This window comes from Buceros rhinoceros, unplaced genomic scaffold, assembly GCF_000710305.1.
Source record: "Buceros rhinoceros silvestris isolate BGI_N320 unplaced genomic scaffold, ASM71030v1 scaffold7590, whole genome shotgun sequence".
NCBI lineage: Eukaryota > Metazoa > Chordata > Aves > Bucerotiformes > Bucerotidae > Buceros > Buceros rhinoceros.
The window spans coordinates 48170-68231 of NW_010387837.1; the positions used below are offsets into that span (position 1 = coordinate 48170).

The window sequence follows — 20062 nt, forward strand, 5'->3', positions numbered from 1 at the left end:
TTTCTGAGAATTCTTATTAGCAGCAGGTCACTATCAGATCACACAATGAAAACGAGGCAATGTTGATTATGTAGGCAAGAATGACCAAGAAAGGTTAACTCTTGAGAATGCAGTATTTCAAATGGAAAAATTCCATAATATGTAAAGTTGAAGGGTAAAAGCTGAGAAGCTGTTCAGCTCAAAGAGAAGATGAACAGAAAAATGAAAGAACCTGACCCTACCATTCTGCCTTTTCTCTTACTGCTAGGAGCTTGTTCATAGTCAAAAGAGCAGAATTGGAAAAATATTAGTTAAAGCTAGCCTGAAATTAGAAACCTGTGAATGTTAATTTCAATTTATTTTCATGATCATTTAAACTTTCTGCAAAACTACATCACCAGCAATGGGTTCTTTGAAAAAAATAATGAAAAATGCAAATCTCAAGTACTCATATTTATAGTTACACACAGACATATTTATATATGCAAAGATTTATGTTAGAAAAGTTCCCAGAACTTTCTTGAAGGAGTGTCCCATAATCACTGCAGCTTTGTGGGAATTTCCTAGTGTGAGAAATGGCCACGATCACTGAATAAATTGATTGCTACAACACTGTGAGTCTCTAACAAGAAGCAGCATTCTACTAAATACCATTATTTAATGTTAATTTCTATTTTATCTTTGATTCCTGTATTGGGAGCTGAACATTCTAACAGCTGGCAACATCTAAATGGAAGGAAACAGCTACTTCTGACAGAATTTGATGGTCGTTTTCAACATAAAGTTTCCGTAGGGAAAAATAGACTTTTCTACAGAAGGACATAAACAAATGAAATACTTGCTTGATTTCGTTGTCTTTCCAGGACAAACAGAAGACATAATTTCAAAGAAACAGAAATGCTTTACAGTAATTCTTGTGTGCAATCATGTAGAGATTTTTCTTTTTTCTGTCTGCTGTAGCCAAAATATAAATCATTTTCTGCTGTGATGTCAGGAAGTGTATTGCACTAAATTAATCATGAGCTACTTTAAAAAAGAGACAAAAAATCCACCACAAAATGAAACAAATCTCCCTGTGCCTGTTTTCCATTTGCATTGTCATCACTTACCTTTAGAGGACGATGGAAGTGGGATGGGAATGTTGCTGAAATGCATTCAACAGACCCTGTGTGTGTGTACTAGCATCTCTTGTACTCTCTGCTGTGCCTCCAGCCGTTGGAAAAGACAAAGCATTATAACCTGCACACAATATAATCTTCACTCTTTGCCAAGCTCCTAGCACAGGGATCCACTAGGGCAAACCAAATGCAGAAGCCCACTGACTACAAGCCAAGCTGTGTGTCGCCTTCGAGCATTTCCTGGTCCCAGACGTATTCTGCTGGGGTGGATAAAAGTCTTTCTGTCTCATTACAAAAGAGGAGGAAGGGTGATTCATGAGGGAAATGGAGTTATATTAGAAAGGTTTTCCTAATAAGTGCCAATAGTTCAGCAGATGGGCGCAAGCGCGGAAAGCTGAGAGCACAGAAATCAGGCAGCTCCGTCCACCATCATACAACTGTGACTGGGTTTGCTTCTATCTTCTGTGTCAGGCAATCAAAAGAAAAGCCAATTTTACTTGCTGAGTGAGGGGCGAATAAGCTCATGCCAATTAAAGCACAGAGAGATGTCTCTGTGGTTTAGACTGGAAGCATTTTAAATATTAAAAAAATCTTAATTAATTCACTCAGACGAGGCTTCTAGATCCTCAGCTCCCAGGGCAGGATGGGCATGCACTGAACTTTCTGTTCTCTCCTTTCAAACTATAACCCCACAGAATCACACCATCCAAGAGACACTAGTGATATTTAATTTTCCCACTCTAAGAAAGTAATTTGCAAAATGCTTCTGGGAAAACACACTTCCGTGGATCACAAGCAGCAGCAATTACAGTCAGCCTCAACTTTACAGCTAACTTTGAAATCAGAAGGAGCTTACCAAAATGTTTTGAAGTCTCTTCCCTCTCTCTCCTCAGTCTCCAAACGTACTTTTTCTCTAGGTGATCACAACCCTGCCTGCCTTTCTCACTGGTGGCCGCTCAGGTGTCTGTTAGCTCAGGACCATCTTCTAATTCATTACTCAGAAAAACCACATCATAATGTAACTTCAAGCCTGTACAGCAAGTCTCAGCAAAAGCAGCTCAAAGCCTGGACTCAAATGCTACCAAAATTGGGCCAGCAGTGTGGTTTTAACCCTCGCACAGTAACTTACTATCTCCCTCCGCAGCAAGCCACACTTACCGGTAAAACGTGGTATAATCCACCGTTGAATGACAGCTCTGGAACTCCCACGCTTTGAGTTTCTGGCATTCCCGGTGAGCTCGGAGTTTCACCCTCACCGTCCCATGACAGAGCTCAGGCACAGGTTTTCTCTGCGGGCGGCTGCAGAACTCGTTGGACTCCACACGCCAGGATTCGGCAAAGTCGTCCACGTCAAATTTAAAATTCCCGTCCCCCCCAATCAGGTCATCCCGCTTGTGCCCATTGTAATTGCCACACAGACCACAGAGTTTGCCTTTCAGATGTGGCGCAGCCATGACTTCCACAAAACTGTCTCCATCCCACGAGATTTCCAAGCCTAATAAAGAGATCAGACAAAAACACAAACAAACAAAAAAAAAAGAGAGAAGATAACAAACTGTGCCTTATGTTTGAGAAACAGCGTTCATGGGAACCTAAACAAAGCCACTGGCTTCCTTCTTATAATGTTGTAGATTCCTATATACCTCCCAGTAAGTGCCGCTGGCAAGTGTAGCGTTTCTCAAATCACAGTCAATTACAATACACTCATGCATGTCTCTGCTTATTTTTGTTCCTCCTTGCTAATGAATGAGGCTACCCTAAAAAACCTGGAGCCAAGGCAGAACTACTCTCAACATCAAAAGAGGGCTCCCGCAAAATTCTGCAAATTGAATTTGCTAGGGCAAACTTCTAGCTGATTTTGTAGAGGGCCCAGAATATCATACGTTGTCACCTGTTGCACAGATCATAGGCATGCAAGGTGTCCACGTCCCATGAGACTCCACCAGTGACCACCTTACGAAAAATATCCTTTTCTTGCCTGCAAAGCTGACACCGATCACTCAAGTGGGTGAATACAACTGTTCCAACAGAAGCAGCACATTGTACTTTATTTCGTGCTGGTAAAGAGAGTTAAAAAGATGATCACAAAGATATGTCAGATGGGTAAAACTGTTGTAAGGAGATATTCTGAACTGAATTCAAACTGTTCATTCCACAGGTGTTAATTAGCAGCCTTTTGATGTTGTCTTCATAAGTCAGCAACGCTATTTACCATCATTTGACGGTGAACACCCAATCTTCACCGAGTGGCTGGGACGCAAGTGCTCTGCTACAATCGGTTTTACATACACCTCTAGTACATCAAAACTGAAATTGCTTTCTGTGGGTGAAACCGATCTTACCCATCTGTACCCATCTAAAAGTTAGGTGTCCAGCTGAAGTCAGCTGTCTGGGCCCTCTCTTTGATGGACAGCAATAGGCAGGTCTGGGTTGCACGGGTGTCTAATGCAGAGGGAATAAAGTACCTCCTGAATACCCTTCTGTTTTCAGCAATACTCAAAGGGCCCAGAGGTCAGGTAGAGACTAAACCTCTAGTGTTCACCTGTGTGATTATAAATTAAATGAATTCCATCCTTTGAGGAGTAAATCTGTATATTGGAAATCAATTTTAGTATCATATGGAATAAAACCAAATCGAGAATCACTGCTGCTTAACTTCTACCTCAAAGTGGCCTTTCTATTAATTATTTCCAGTGTCTGATGAATGCTACTACTTCACATCTTTGCAGTAATCTGGCATCTGAAGATCGCAAGTAATTTTGCTGACGTTGATTTATTCTCGTCAAGTACCTGTGTGCAGTGGTTAGTTAAGGATAAACACAGGAACGGGCTTTTAAACAGGATAATCCAGTTTTCACCCTCTTCTCCCTGATTGGCCAAGAATACCATACAGCATCACTCCATGGTGCAGGACCAGGGCTTCGCTCCAGCTTTCAACATTTGCTGTTTGGGCTGGCTTAGCACCACCCTTTCCTCCTGTAAATCAGTGCTTGTCACGATGTGATTCAAATCCTGCCCTGTCCTCATGCAAGTAATTAACATACCAGTGAGTCAGTTCAAAGCTGGAACTCTTTCTCTAACAACACATCCCATTGTCTGCTATGACAATTCCTACCCGCGCCACAGAGAAACAGGGTGAGGCTCAAACAGCAATTCTGGCTACAGAAGAGGTGCTTTGCCATCAGTACATACTGTCCTGGTGCTTGGGTGGTTTACACCGTGTCACCAGGAGATGGGGAATGATTTACTCAGCAAGGCTGTGCAGATAATTCTGCATCACCGGTCACTACGGCATGTTTTCTTATCACTATAGGTTAGCAACGCCAGCACAAATATGTCCTGAGCTGACTATGCCTGAAAGCAGTTTCAAATTCTCTCATAAACTCAGAATGGATAGGGCCACGGTGTCCTCCTCCAGAGGCACTCTACACCCAGCCAACTGAGAAATTGTGCAAGTCTACCACTGTTAACGAGGCCAGCACAGTGGCAAGGGGGAAAGCTGCCTTTTGAACTGCTTCATATATTATCATTGCTGGACAAATTCAAATTCCAGCTGTCTTTGCTTCTGACAACGCTGAACAAAACAAAACACAGCTTCATTTGCAGACACCAGATTAATGCTGCTGTGCTGGCATTTAGAAAATCCTTGCCATTAACTTATAAACTAATATTTCTTTGGACTTGAGAATCATATAAACTTTCTCAAAGCTCGAAGCAACAAGATCCAAATTCTCAGACAGTTCTCTTCAGAAAACAACTCCAGTTTTTAAGGCACTGTTCAAATTCTTCCCCAAACAAGCTCCTTCAGAAGCAGCTGACTTTAAGCAGAGTCACAAAAGAGTGGCTATTGATTCCGTCTTACCTTTCCTTTTACAAGTATTTTCCTGTGTCAAGACTTACTGATTTGCAGCGAAACCACTCACATTCACCACAAAAGGTTAACCCTAAAATTATCCTGAACATTTGTGTGCCTTTTGTGACAGTTAAGTTCATCTACTCGTTACGTGTTGTTCTGTGGACTCGAGGTATGCGGAGAATAACAACATAAAATTATGACTTCTCACCTCAGCATATAAACCCGCACGTTTTAAAACCTAGAGAGTCCTGCTTTGGTTACTGGATTTGATTCAAGAGACTCACAGTTTAACTACCACAAAAGGATGTACTTTCCTCTAGCTGGGTATTGTTTAATTCCATTATATTCTGTTGTAATTGCTCAGACAGAAGGGTGATTTCTAGCTTTGAAGAATTGCCTGAAGATTTCTGTCCATAACAGAGCTTACTCCCTTTTGGGGTAACGAGGACGGGTATTTACTCCCACACATGGTAAGTGTGTCTGGTCACACTGTGCAGTGAGGGCCTTCTTGTTTGTTCACAGGCAGAAGATTCCTTGGTTTCTGTAAGCCAACAAGGGCTGTGACAGACGGGATTATGCTACAGAGCAATGTTTGAAAAGTTCTCCTTGGCAGACAGAAATTGTTTGGAAGAGTTTCTTGGTGCCTACACCCCCCTTTCTTTCCCCCACAAAATGGATGAGTTTCCCATTCCCTTGGACAAGGATCAGAATCCAAGAGACGTGAAGCCAAAGGATGCAGCATCTGTCCCATCTGGGGATGCGCAGAAAAGGAATATTCTCTGAGTTACTTTTTAGGGTTTTCCAATTTTCCCCTTTCTTTGAAGGGTGCTTAAGCAACTTGTTACTTGATTTCTTAACTTGGCACACTACGTGCTCTGCTGCATTTTTAAAAGATCCTTCTGGATTTATGCACATCACACACTGAGTTCCCTAGGCTGGGAACTCCCATCAATTGTTCTGCATGATTTTTCATGGTAAAGGCATCCTCCAGAACTGGCAGACAACCCTTCCCTAAAGATTTAGTGCCAAAGTGGTACAGAAAAGCCTCAGCAAAGCAGCTTCGTGCAAAAGATCAGCAGAGAAACAATAACAAAAATGCTCCTGCACTAGAGGGACAGATAAGTAACACCAGCCCCGTGAACCTCTGCTCTCTCATCTTTTTAACACACAGATTTTAGACAAGGACTCAACACCACCCCAGACACATCCATGACAAAGTACCTGCAAGTGCAGGGTGCCAGAACTGCTGCTGCCTGGCATGCAGGGCTACAGCTGGTGAGGAATTTAGCAACAAAACAGGTTTTCACTGGAAAATGCCAATTCATCAGAACTGAAGTGCTTCAGGGAGACATATCGGATTCAATGAACTTCCAACACAGCACAGGCAAGGCTCCAAGCTGGTTTTCTGCCAGCTCGCCTGGTGGGCTGCCTGGAAGCCTGGTCTCTCAGGGTATGCAAGTCCAGGACAGCCCTGCCATGCAGATTGCCCTGTAGCCAGGGACCACAAGGCTCCTAAAGCTTTGGTTCCCCTGTTTTAACCAGAGCTCAACTCCCAGCTCTGCAAAAGGAAAACCAAAAACCGTGGGAATGCTGGCTGAGCTGTAAGCACCAGACCCTGCAATTCCCAGCCCAATTTTATTTTGAATTTTGCTTCTAGTGGAGTGGTTTTGCTTATTTTTTGTACTTCCTCCCTTCCCCTCTCTTTTTCATCCCACACTGGGAAAGAATATATTTTTTTTTAAAATCCATGTTTCATTCTGAAAAGGAGAAAATTCTCCAATTTTTCCCCCCCACACTAGGAATTTCCTGTGGAACAAAAGGTTTGTCTTTAAACCAGTTCTACTCAGCACATTCCTCCTCAATACGGCCTCTCTGCTGCTTGTCCTCTCGCAACAAAATGGAGCCACATTGTTCTGCTGCTTTCCAGGCCTTACATGCTGAGGAAAGGAGGACTTGGCCCATCTTGCTGTGTTCAGCGAGAGAAACCTGAACTACTCCGTTAAGAGGAGGAATTATTTAGGCTATATAATTTGCAGTGATTACACACTGTTTGGTATGTTGTCATATGCCATGTTTGCACTCCCTCTGCCAACACATGCACGAGGATGTGTGTAGTCATTTATTAGGCTTGCATCGGTGACAAATGGAATAGCAGCAGGATTAGCTGTCATTCATCTTCGACTGAAAACCTTTCCTCGGCCTGTGGTTGGCTAATGAAATCCACATCGCCAGAATTCAGAGCGTTCAGCTGGCTGCAAAGAGAAACCCTCAAGATGCTTTTAATTAGAAATTGCGAATAATGGTCAACTTGTGTGCATTTTACAGACAGCCACAAAAATCTGCGTTGCCACTTTGAGGAATGAGCCGGGAGCTGGGATCTACATTATGCAGACTTACATTTCCAGGGGCTATATGAACAGGTGTCTAAATTCTCAGCTCAACAGTGGGTGCTAGTGTCCCCCTTGAAAAAAAACCATGCTAGATAATGAGTATGACTATGCGTCACGCCGGGGACCATATCACTCCATAAGAAAGATTGGTTTCACTGCTTTCACAAGGCACTTAATTGAATTAACAGTAAATACTATTCTCACTGAAACAGTACTTCACTGTGTAAGTGAAGTCTCTCAGGGCTGCAGTAGTACCTCACACATGCTAATGAGAAGGTTTTAAACTTCCCCGCGGTATTTATCTATGCGAGGATACTACGGTTTCAGAACACTTTGTCAAAATAAACGTAGGTCCTCTGGTTTAGCATTTTGACAATTAATGCATTTTCTAGGACTCAAAAGACCTCAGCGTCTGTTATCTCCCTCCCTTGCTTCTGCAAATAAAGGTAGCAGATTCTCTGAAGTTTCTGATTTCCTTTTGCTTCTGGTGCTGTGGGCTCTCCGTTTCTCACAGACAAACTCTTACTTGAGCACAGAGCAAGCCCAACAAGATGGCACTGAACAGCGAATCAGGCCTTGGTTTTCAAACCAGGACCTCCATTTTGCTGGGTGGCCCCGGCAAAATGTTTCTTTAATTTCACAAACTCATTTCAGCCATGAGTAACTATGATTTTATATAACTGTAAGGTATATTGCTGCAATTGGGAGAAACCCCTGAAAGTTATGTTTAAGAACTGATCTCCTCTCTGTTCTTATCTATTCGTATCAAATTATGACCCTGCATAAGCCACTCTTAGGTTACTGGAAGGGAAAACCGTGGTGCTTTCATCTGTGCAAGCAGTTAATTATCAGCTGCAGAATGAAACATGGCTCAGCAAATGTTCTGCAAAGACTTCAGACTCATAGCTGTGATCTATCTCCTTGTGGGCTGCAGGGATTCTGAAAGCACTTTGGCTTCCTCAGATCTCTAAAGAGTTATAACTACAGTTATTACCCCCATCACGGTTTTTTACTGACTGCTGTCCATGCTGCGCTTGAGAAGTTCTTCAGGTAGAAGACACACACACAAACACTTGCCCTACCTGCTCTGGTTGTCACTTTCAGCAAATAACCATCCAAATCGATCTGAAATTGCGGTGTCTTGCAAGGTAGTGAGATGCGGGTCCCGTTCCACTTCACTGTGAGGTGCTGCTGGAGGCTGATAGTGCTTCTGCCCAACACAAGGTCCACTGACTTTGTCCAGGAGAAAGAACGGGTCCGACGGGCATCGTTTTTTACCAGCACCTGAAAGGGCGAGGCAGAGGAGGAGCAGTCTTTCGTCAAAACGTACTGACATGTTCCCTGAAAGTTAAATGTCCGTCCATCAAAAGTGTTGTAGTGAGGGTCTCCAAATACAGTGCAAACTCCAGGCTCTGCAGGTGAGTGAGAAACAAAAGCACCGTATCAGGATCAAAGTTTGAACAAAGCAGTAGACAAGAACTTAGAGGATGCCACTCTTGCTTAGTCTCTCTGCTCTACAAGGCAGATTCGGCTGACACCCTCTAGGAACAGGTATTTTTGAAAAACAGAAACTTCACGGCTTCAGTAGAAGTCTTTCTCAAAGCGGGTGGGAACCACAGGCCAGTTGACTCGTGGAGCAGCACAGAAAGGCTAACTTGTCGCTAGGACTCAAAGACACGTCTTCCAACCTTTATGTTTGTCCCTTCAACATAATCTACCACCTGAACAGTTTAGGTTATTACAATGCCTGCAAAATTTTTCAAATCGCTTCATTTCCAGAAAATACAAACCCTGCTTATGATACCAGAGCAGGCAGAGCCCACAAGTCTCTGGAGATATGTGATGGGAGTCTTCCCACCTAGTTTCAGTTTTCCAGATATGAAATGTCTAGCCTAAGCAATTCATGCAGTCTTCCTCTCATTGCCAGAGAGAAACAGACACGACTAGAAAGTCTTTCATCAACAGTTACTCTCTGGAGGAGCCTGTCTCTCTGCTGCCATGTCTGGGAACGCAAACAAGTATCTAGGAGCACAGTTAAATTCTCCTGGGATAAGCTCCCACCCCTAAGTTGTGTTGTGGGACCAAAGGCCAAATCACTACCAGGAGCAGAATCCAAAACTTCACATGTCTATTTTTGACGCTATTTTTCACGTCCCCAGCTAGGCAGGAAACAAGACACACTGATCAATATCGTACCTTTATAAACTAGGTATATTTCTGTTTTCCCCCAAAATTATTTGTAGAACCAGCAGCTTTATTCAGTGTTACAAGCTATCACATACATTGTTTATCCACAACTGACTAATAGCAGTTATTGTTATCATGCTACCAAGTCTGTAGTATGTGACTAACATGATGCAAGGACTATCCAAGGGCACAGTATCTCCACCAACCATCTGCATCGTTACAAATGGAGGGAGATTTCTCATTGATGTTTGCAGCCATAAGCTGGTTGGAGAAGCCGCAGCTCAAAGGCAAAATGTTTCCATGCTCAAGTCAACGATGCTGAGTTACCCTGCAGTCACCCAGCTGAACTGCCTCGCAATCAAAGGGAGCAGTGAACTTTTTTGCATGGCAGCCTTCTGGTGTAACAATAGGTCCTAACCACATCTCATTGCTGCCGTTCCTGGAAGAAAGAGTCTCAAGGCAGAGAAATGCACACTGCTACTGCCAGCTGGATACCCGTGGGCTGAGGCGGCTTTGGAAAGATGATGCCTGTTTTGGGAGGAGGGCTTGGTGCACTAACAAAGTTTGACTCAGTAATCAGAGAGCTATGAACAGCATCAATTAAAAAAAAAAACCCAAAACAAAAAAAACCCAAAAACCAAACCAAAAAACAAAACCAAAACCCAACAAAAGAAGGGGAGACTAACAAGGAATACAATTTATTTGCTGAAAAAAAAGTATTCTGACTAACAATGGCTTGTCTGAAAAAGGAGCTAAAAAAAGGCAAAGTCAGGCAAGTCTACAGAAAAAAAAAGGAGACATGGATGTTATAAAAAGAGGCAGGGAATTCCTTCTGTGGAGTGCAATGAAGCACAGACTATGCAACACACCTTTCTCAGCAGGGTTTTTCAGCCTAGGCAGGGTGCTATGCTACAGCAGCTGCAGCGTTTCTGCCATTTGTCTAGCTGTAAAGAGCATTCAAAGATACCTACACGGAGAGACAGAAAATGGGGCTGAATGGCACCCCAGGAGACACAACCATTTCCTTCTCCAGCTCTAACGGAGAATCACCTGTACCTATGCTACTCCCCAGAGACGTTTATCTAACCCACTGTTTAACAGCAGCAGTGGCAGCAACTCTGCAGCTGCTTGCAGCAACCTGTTGCAGCGCTTGGCTGTCCTTACCGCGACTAAGATCTTCCGAAAGCCTACCCTCAGCCTCCCTCCCGCATGGAGCAGTGCCCTCACAGAGCTGGTACCTGGGAGGTTTGTGCTTTACCCCTGACTTGCCACATGCACACGTCTTTAGCTAAGCCGGTAACTAATCTCGGCATCCTTATTATCCCTCTTTACCATGTCTGGCAACTGGGGACAGAAAGTTTTGATTTCTCAAGAACGTCATGTTGACAGCTCCATTAGAAGTCAAAACAAACAACATCTGATCAACCCCACTGGAAATCAGGCCCAACAGACTTTAAGCAGAGCCTGAAAACCAAGATGCTTCTGTGAAAGTCATTTCCTCATTGATAGCAATGAGGATCTCAGTAACTGGTTTCCAAAGTCCATAAAAAGATTCATTTATTTTCCATAAATTGGCAGGAACCATATAGTTTTTATCACTAACATCATCTTACCAATGGGAAAAAAACATCATAGATTTTATCTGGAGACCATCTGACTTTACCATCACTAAATCATACCGACATGTTCATGATTTCTTTATGCACTCATGTAATTATCTGCATGATGAATATTAAGATACCTCCTCAAATTCTATTCCATTTTTTCCAGGTTTTGTCTCTAAGCATTATGACTTTTATGAAAGCAAAGAAACTATCAACAAAAAAAATCAGCCCAAGCATCAGTGAAGATTTCAGAGTAGAGAACTGGTTTTTGTCTGCATTTCTAGCGGCCGGGAATGTGGACATGTTATACATGTTATTAACTAACATGTTGGAAGGGGAAGGCTGGTTCTTCACCTAAGCAAGTGGCTAAGAGGCAAGACATGAGAGGAACAAACACCATTTAGAGATGTGCAAGTAAAATTGATAGTACCAGTGGGATCCAAAGGAAATATTTATTTTTAATTTCTCATGTGTTATGCAGAGTAACGTTGGTTTACGTTGTTACAGAGTGTCACGTCATATGTCAGCTTGATGCAGTGCAGTTAAAATAAAAAAGAATGTATTTTGGATTGGATGTCTGAATGTCTGATCCAAATTTTGCTGTTTTCTTTAATAACCAAGGAAATGGGGAAGGAAAAATCTACCTAAAACCAGCCTGAATAATTGATTCTCTGATATCACTGTGTAAAACATTCTTGAAAGGTTTGCTAAAATTCTGGATTTAAAAAAAAAAATCCACACCCTGCAAGAGCGTGTGTGATAACTCAGGCACTGCCAGTAAGAAGCAGCGGTTGGCCTAGAAATAAACCTTAAATACTGGGTGTAACAAGACTGCAAAAGATAGGCAACGTGAAAGGAGTTCCTGTCATTTTTAGGTTTGGGGTGGTTGTTTATTTCCTTTTAGGAGAGTTTCAATCACATCATGGTATATAGTGTGACGCTTTTTTTTTCCCCCCTCTTCTGAAACAAGCCAGTCTTTCTGCTTGGCTGTTTTTGAAGCACCAATTGGATTGGAAGCACCAATCCTCTAGTTAGGATCACGTGTGACTGCTCCTCTGGGAATTAACGGATGGAGAGGTGTGGCTGCGTCACCAAAGCTGTGCTCCCCAACGCTGCCGTATGAATTTTGCCGCTTTGTGCTAACAAGGCACAGAGGCACGGGTAAAGATCCTTCCCTATTTTTCCTACAGCGAATCGTTCCCAGCCTATTGCAGATACTCCTTGTCTCCATCAGCTGACTGGGGAGAGTTAGAAAAGGGCAATTGTATACAAAACTTCCCCCTAAGCCTCTGCCAGCCTCCCACTATTTTCAGCTCAGGTACTTTCTGAGCTAGACATGGTTTCTCTTCATTTAGTAACCTCTGACAGACAACTTTTCTGTGAATTCCTTCAGACTCGCCTTGAACCCAACAATATTTTTAGCATCCACAACACCCTTGGGCAAAGTGCCAAAGTGAAGAACCACTGCCTCTTTGTTTTGAACTTGGCATTCACCATCTTTGACATCTTCTGTTGCTCAACTACACACGCAGGTGAAGGCAAATACACCCATTCCCTCTCTGTCCCTGAAAACCACAGATTTTTCAAAGGAGGACCCCAGAGCTATGTTCAGGGGCCGTGGTTTTCAAGGCACCTTAGGCACTCAACTCTGATTAAACGTTATTGGAAGCTGGCTGCAAAAACCTCTAAGCCTCTTCTGGAAATCCTGCATTTAGGCTCCCAAATCAGCATTTAAAACTTCTGGCTTTCATAAAAGCTTCTGGGGGCTCAGCAGTTCTCACATTTGTTTTTTAAGCAACTAAATATGGACTTCACACTTTTACATTTGACAGTCTTAAACTACATGTGTGATTCATGCAGCTTGCTCAGCTCCCACCTAAGGCTCTACAGCTTACTTGCACACTAATAATAGTATTTAGGTGCTCAAGGGAATACTATAGAACTGTGGGCACGCTTTACAAAGCGTACACCCAATTCAAACAAAGTAGCAACTTTCATTAGAAAAGGTAACCGGGAAGGTAAAACTGTGGGCAAGGAGCACCGTTTTTCAAGGCACATTTTCCTGTACAAAAAAAAAAGGAAGCTGAAAAAGCAACAGCAAGACAAAGAACATTTTTGCATTCCCGGAGTTTTAAGGGGAAAAAAAAGAAGTTTATGAAATCATGACCCGTTTTGGCCAATGCGGAGGAATAAAAGTCCGAAAGGCAACACATTTCTAGGAAGCAGTCTGCTGAGTAAAGGTAAGAAGCACTTATTAAAAAAAGTGGTTGCCAAAACAAGTACCTTTCTGCCTTCCACCCAATGCCCCACCCCTCCGCCCTAGACAGTATTTAGCCCTTCTAGAAAGGCAAAATATATATGCTGCTTGGTGGAGGCCAGACAGACAGTCAGCACACACATCCTGACCAGCCGGAGAGCATGAGCATATTGGCTGGGCAATTAGCACACTTGCAGCTCCAGAGCAGCCACGGGATATATTGTCTCTAGCTGGGTTTATTATTTGTTGGGATATAAAGGAAATGGGACACAAATCCATAGGAAACCAGGCTCTGTTAGCTCTGGTGCTCATGGAATAGCTTGTTTTATTTTTTCGGGAGATCAGAGCAGTCAATTGAAGTCCAAGATGTCCAGATGTCTGGTCACACTCTTCTGGGCTTGTAGCTAGTTAAGAGTGGCCAAGAAAAATATACTTTAAATTATAACTAAAATTGGTCTGGACACTTTCTAAATAAGGAGAGGGAGGAAAAAATACAAGTTTACCAGTTAAGGGTGTTCTGGTTGCACATCTATAATTCAAAAAGATCTCAGCTTTTTAAAACTAAAATGAAACTTTGAATGCAATTAGTCCATATGCTGAATTAAACCCTAAATCAAACAGAACACATTATTAACTTTCGAAAACTAGCTACAGAACACGCATAATAGAATTTCATTAGCTTTTCTGTAAAAAATGCATAGCCATAGAGTACTTTCCTCATAACGGCTGCATAGTGCAGCTTGATATAATACACATTACAAGGTGTGGTGTCATAAACTCCACAGGAGCCTTTATGGTCTATTTCATAAATAAAATAGCTATTCCAATTTGTCCAAATACATATTTATGCAGTAGACCATCATGGCTGAAATGGCTGAGGAGGTAAATCATGAACAGCATTCCAGTATGAATAAACAATTGCAGTCTTTTTGTTGATGAATTTGTCCAGGGCGAAGAAATAATACAAGAAACAGGACCAGTAGGGGCCTGTGTAGTCCTTTACGTGGTCCTTTAGTCCTATTCCCTGCTCTCATAGGTACCTACAATGCATAACCCCACCTTTTTTCTTCTCTTTTTTCAGTATTTCTATAGAAACACGTAAAAAAGATGCAGGACCAGGCGAAAGCACCAACCCATTACTCCTAAGGCTGGGTCCAAAAGCCCCCTAGTATGGTTTAGCTTCATCAGTCGCTTCGCCAATTAAAAAAGCTGCAGAATGATTTGTGATGAACGAAACTTTCTGCCCCAAAAGAGGTCTTTACCGCAAACTTAATTATGTGTACTGCTGGACCCCGATGACTGCAGCCTCACAATGACTTGGGTAAGACTGCGTTAGGATTATTGATCGCAAATCAAATATCTCTTCCAAGTTGCCATAGGAAGTTTTCATACTGCACGCTGTAATTTCAGCAAGGCCCATCAACTTTTCTTCATCAAGAACAAAGATCTAACCTCCACTGCAAGTTCCCATCTTTGTCTGGAGTTGCGAGCAGTCTGTTAATGTTATTTGAACTCAGGTTTAGCATTTTCTTTTTTTAATACGAAAATGACCTCGGTCTAACACAGGATTACTAATTTATGGAATTGACGTCAGTGGTGATTTTTCTAAATCAAGCCCAAAAGACTACATTTCATTACATTTTTACAGCAGCATAAACTAAACTGTTGAATTTTCCACTGGTATGACCACTGTGTTTAATTAGTGATAACTGTACGCCAGCCATGGAGCTTAAACAGCAACATGCCAAAACTAACCATAGTTAACTTCGGCAACAGTAGACAAAAGAGACTCTCCAGCCCTTTAGGAGACGAGGTACTTTCTCTCTCTGCAACAAACTGCTTTGAAAATAATCCTTTGATTATTTTTTTTTTCAGTTTAAAGTGTATCCTTTAACAACGTGACTGCTTTTGACCCACTTCATAGAAATTGGCTGCATTTAGAGTGTACTCAAAGCTCTCCTGTGTACAGTATGTTCTTGTACCTCCTATGTTGTTTTTACTTTGGAAAATTAATATCTGCTGGACCGCCAGAAATGTCTGGTGTGTTAATACGTGGAGAGAGGATCAACATGAGTGGGTGGGTGAGGGAAAGGGCTGTGCACGTACATCTTATCTCATCAGGAATTGGCTGAATTAGCAAGGTTTCTAATTGCTATCTGAGACAGTGATTATCACTGAAATCCCTATGCCTTTTGCCTGTCACATCGTGATGAGATTTACAGCACATCTGGCACAAAGGTGGCACTAGTTCCTTGCAAATGGCAACTGTTACAACACGAATGGCGAAACAGCTAGTGGCCACCACTGCTGTAGGACAGTGGGCATTTAAGCTCTTTGATTACATTACCTGACGAAAGCTGGGAATGCCTTTAAATCATAAAAGCTTAGCATCAGCTCAGCATCAGCTCTCCTCCAAATACTAAACAGGGCCATAGCGAGGCACTAGAAAAAAAGGACCCCTCTGTTTCATGTGACACTGTGGGACAGTGCAACGAGCCTCCCAGCCTCGCATACGACCAGTTCAATGCAGACAGGACCCATAAGAAACAGCTAGGGGAATAAGGCTGTTTATCCTGATGGCTTTGGGGAGACCTAAGGGCAGTCTGCCAGTACCTAGAAAGAGGTTACTGGGAAGATGGAGCCAGACTCTTTACAGATCTGCACAGCAGGAGAAGAGTGGTCTTGCAGTCATAACCATTCCCTTCTTCCTCCATTGAGAAGTTCTGGCTTTTTAGGTAACCTGGTTCCTGGATGAGTATTTCTGCTTTGAAGAAATCTTTTTTTTTTTTTTTTTTTTGCCGCCTCCTTCCGTGAAAAAGTTATCACAGTCATTCTCTGGCAGTACTTCTGAAGGAATCGCTGTACTATCTTTTTTTTTTTTTTGAACCCCTCACAGTAGAGGTTCTCCACTGCTTTAAGGGAATGGCTAGCCCCATTATTCCCCCTCCCGTCCCCACATCACAGAGAAAGGTTAAATGAGACTGAAACAGAAGAACAGAGGCAAGATAGATATCAATAAATTCATGATACTAATGACATGTCATGTTTGAGCCAAGGTCTATGCAAATTTCTTCTCCCTTGAAACTGAGCTCAACTGCTCAGTTGAATCCTCTTTCATTTCTGCCTCTGCTCAGTATTATTTCAAGTGTTTCTGAGGTTGCCACTTGTATTTAATTTCATTTTGATACCGAAGACTTGCAAACTAGATTTATCCTATCACGAGGTACATGTTTCAAAATAACCAAGCTGCAGAGTGGAAAAATGGGTATTTAGCATATGGAATTTTTGCAACCCAAGAGCACCCAGAAATGAGTTGATCAGCAAAACCAAAAGAAGAGGACACTCTCTCCTAAAAAACCTGTTCTTTCTTTCAGAAGCTTTCCTATAAATCATAAAACCCCATTTCAGCAGTCTGTCCCTATTTGGTAAAATACTTAAAACATGTCCTGAAGGAAATATGTAATTATATCCAGTTAACTTCAGGAGAAACAGGTCTCTCTGTTGACTTAAATAGGACAAGCTTAAAGATAAGTATTTGTGTAAGTGCTTTGCTGGCTAGAGGAGAAGGCAAGATGATCATTCCTGAAATGAAGAGTAAAGGGATAAAAAGGTGATGGCTGAGCTAAACAACAGACAGAAGGACAGCTTTCTATTGGACTTCCCACTGCTGCCCCAGACTGTGTCTCGGATTTCTGCATGTCTTGTTTTAAGTCTCACTAATCATCGGCGAAGGTGTGGGATTATACATACACAAAGCTAGGCTGTTATTTACAGGTATATATATACAGTTCTAAAAGTTACAACTCTATTCATTTGCTTATTTTATTCCTTACAAATGTCATAGCCCAGCTATATCCTTCAAAAAGCAGCACCTCAGATTTGACAAAAACAGTGTCATTTGGAAAAAAAAACCAAAATAAAAACAAAATACCCCAGCATTTTAAATGTACAGACTTATAGGAAGCAAAACATGTGGCCAGCAATAACCACCTGCCCTTTAGCCACCTCTAAAAAGAAGGCAGAAAAGCAAACATACTTCTATATTTATTTCCTCTGAAAGAATAAAAAAGAATTTAAAGAATGTGAAGAAAGAACTTACTTTCAGTGCAAATAGGACAGCATCCTTTTCTGTTCAGGATTTTACCCTAATTGGGAGAAAGACAGGCTGATTTAATGAAAGAGGTTTTGGACCAGTGTCTGTGTTATGTTGTAAGGCTGGATAAGCCTTTGAAAATAGTTCAAGTTGTGTTTGAACTCAATGCCCTGGTTACAGCTTCAAATATCAGGTGCTAAAAACAGACAGAACTATTCAAAGAGCTTCCTGGCAGTCTTATAAGAAATGAAATACTAAAGGGGTTCTCTGTTACCACTAATTCTCTCTTTAGAGAGAGTGTGAGAGAATTTTGGACTCATGGATTTGCAGATATCTGAAGCAAACTAGTCGTTGGGTAAACAAGATTTCTACCTTTCTCCCCCACCTCCCAAAATACATACATTTCCTACACACACTCTTTGAGTTGTCACACAGAGGCAATCTGCTCCACCCCCACCCCGCCCCCAAATCATTCTTTTTTCCTACAAAAATGAAGTAGTTCAGTCTCCCTAGTGAAGTAAATCAGCCCGCATCCAAGGACGTGCAATGTCTAAATGCAAACACTTTGGTCTAGTCATAGTAATGTGGACAAAAGGTTCCAGTCTTTATTTACCACTCTGCCCAGGCCAATTTTATTTATGGTTGTGTCTTACACAAGGCTGGGTAGAAGCAGGAGACATGCCTCTGTGTATGGACATTCATGCTTCTTTTCAGTCTTCATCGAATTAAAAGATGTTCTATCTGATTTTACTTAAATTCCCTAAAGCTAACAGTCAAGCTAGAGGATAAGCCTGGAAAATTTCAGACTGAGCGATGTGTTTTTCCAAGCAAAAACTGGCGTGGGCTATAACAGAACTTACGGTGATATTGGAGCTCGCTCGTATTCCCATACAGGGAAGGAAGAGGCATATGGAGCTGTGCTGCTCCCCAGCACCAACACATGAGAAAGTTCCCTTTGTGGGACCGCTGCTCTCGTTTCCCACCACGCTTCCCAATTTGCAGTCCGCAAGCGCCAGCACTCAACAGTGCAGGAAAGAAATAGGTGACGGGTCTATGCAGAGAGCGGGGAAGTGGGCACAGGCAGCAAGCCCTACTGCTGTCTGCCTTGCTCTCTGCCAACAGCGCTGCCAAACATGGGGAGAAATGAACTCCACGTATCTGCTGGCAGGCTGGAGTGCAGCATACTCCGTCCTGCTCATGCTTGCTGTACCCAAATGGCACAAATGAGAGCTTGGTGATGAGTGCACTTGGGCTAATCACCCGCAGGGCATGAAAGTTCAGTGTAAGCTTGTCTTTGAATGTCCAACTGCATGCGAACAGACTCGAGGCACATCTGGACTTGAGAAAAGGGCTGGATCAGAGTTTCCCTGGCAGTGTGGGCGATGCTCAGATGTTTGTGCAGCCACCAGGCCCCAGAGCAAAGAGAACAGCTGAGGACCAGGCTGCAACAGGGAGACCTACCAAGCACCTGCTAGGACAAAGCCCCTTAAAGGAGGAACCGTTCAAGGCAACACCTATTTGTACGAAGGGAAGACGTGCAGCCGAATGCCACACACCGCATGGCCTCACCTCTCGTTTCAATAAAAGAGCTGAAATCATCAGCCGAGCTGGAAGTGGCAAGAATTCAAGTGAAATTGGAATCTCCAAGCAGCCTGCTGAGGCTGGTTACTTGAGCCACCATGTTGGCCCGAGCCCCTGTTTTTGTCTTGTAGAATAAGGAAGCCCATTATTGCTAACATGTGCTGCAAGAGTTCGTTAGCATTGAGGGTTCCCTTAGGAGTGGGCTAAGTGATGTGATCCCATTTTTCCCTATGAATATTTATAAGCAGACCACATTTGAGTCTATTTATTTTCTGGGATTTTTTTTTTTTTTATGAGGTTTTCAATTTTATGTCTGAGGTTTGCATTTTCTATTTTTTTTAAGGCAAAACTAATTGGGAGGGGATAAGGGGGGTTGTTTGGTTGTGCAATAGCAACAGCTGTTGTTCTTTTGTGCCTCGTTTGGCACTAGGGTAAAAACAGCAACTTTTTGTTTGTAATAATAACAGATGTGTATAACATTAAATGCAGTCTGTGCTAGAGATGGGAGAACGTGTTCTGAATAAATTTTCAACTCACTTGAAGTTCACGGGTTCAAAATTTACCCACAGAATCGAACTCTGCAAATGTCTTCACATGCCGAGAATTTAATTCTATTAACTTTTGCACAGCCTTCTCCTCTCTCAGGAGCTGAGAAAAGGCTGTTACGCTGTCAAATTTACCAGGCTTTCCTCTAGCAGTACAAAAAGAGACATGTCCATGACCACTGACCAGTACAAGAGGCTTACATTGCTAGTGGGGAATGCAAAGGTGTAAGGAGAGGAGGTGAGGCGGAAAATTATGAAGATAGTTAATGGGAAAGGAGATGGCACAAGGCAAGAAAGAGGCTGGAGCAAGGCTAGGGCAAGCGAATAGCAAATTAGTTAAGAAAAGGTCTAAAGGATCTCTGAAACACACTCTTGCCAAGCGTGGGGATTGCTCCCTTTCTATAAAGTATTTAAGCATGTGTCTAAGTTAAGCACACATGGAGGGCCTGCTA

General features: G+C 42.5%; 1 protein-coding gene across 1 annotated transcript in view; it reads right to left on the reverse strand.

Annotated features, from left to right (window-relative positions):
- BMPER (BMP binding endothelial regulator) overlaps positions 1-20062 on the reverse strand; it is a gene marked incomplete at its 5' end in the record, with an annotated part of 71687 nt that overhangs the window by 42012 nt on the left and 9613 nt on the right. Inside the window, 3 exons of the mRNA XM_010136473.1 lie at positions 2256-2592; positions 8426-8755; positions 17491-17536. Of these exons, the coding sequence (XP_010134775.1) occupies positions 2256-2592; positions 8426-8755; positions 17491-17536 (713 nt within the window). The remainder of the gene's footprint in view (positions 1-2255; positions 2593-8425; positions 8756-17490; positions 17537-20062) is intronic.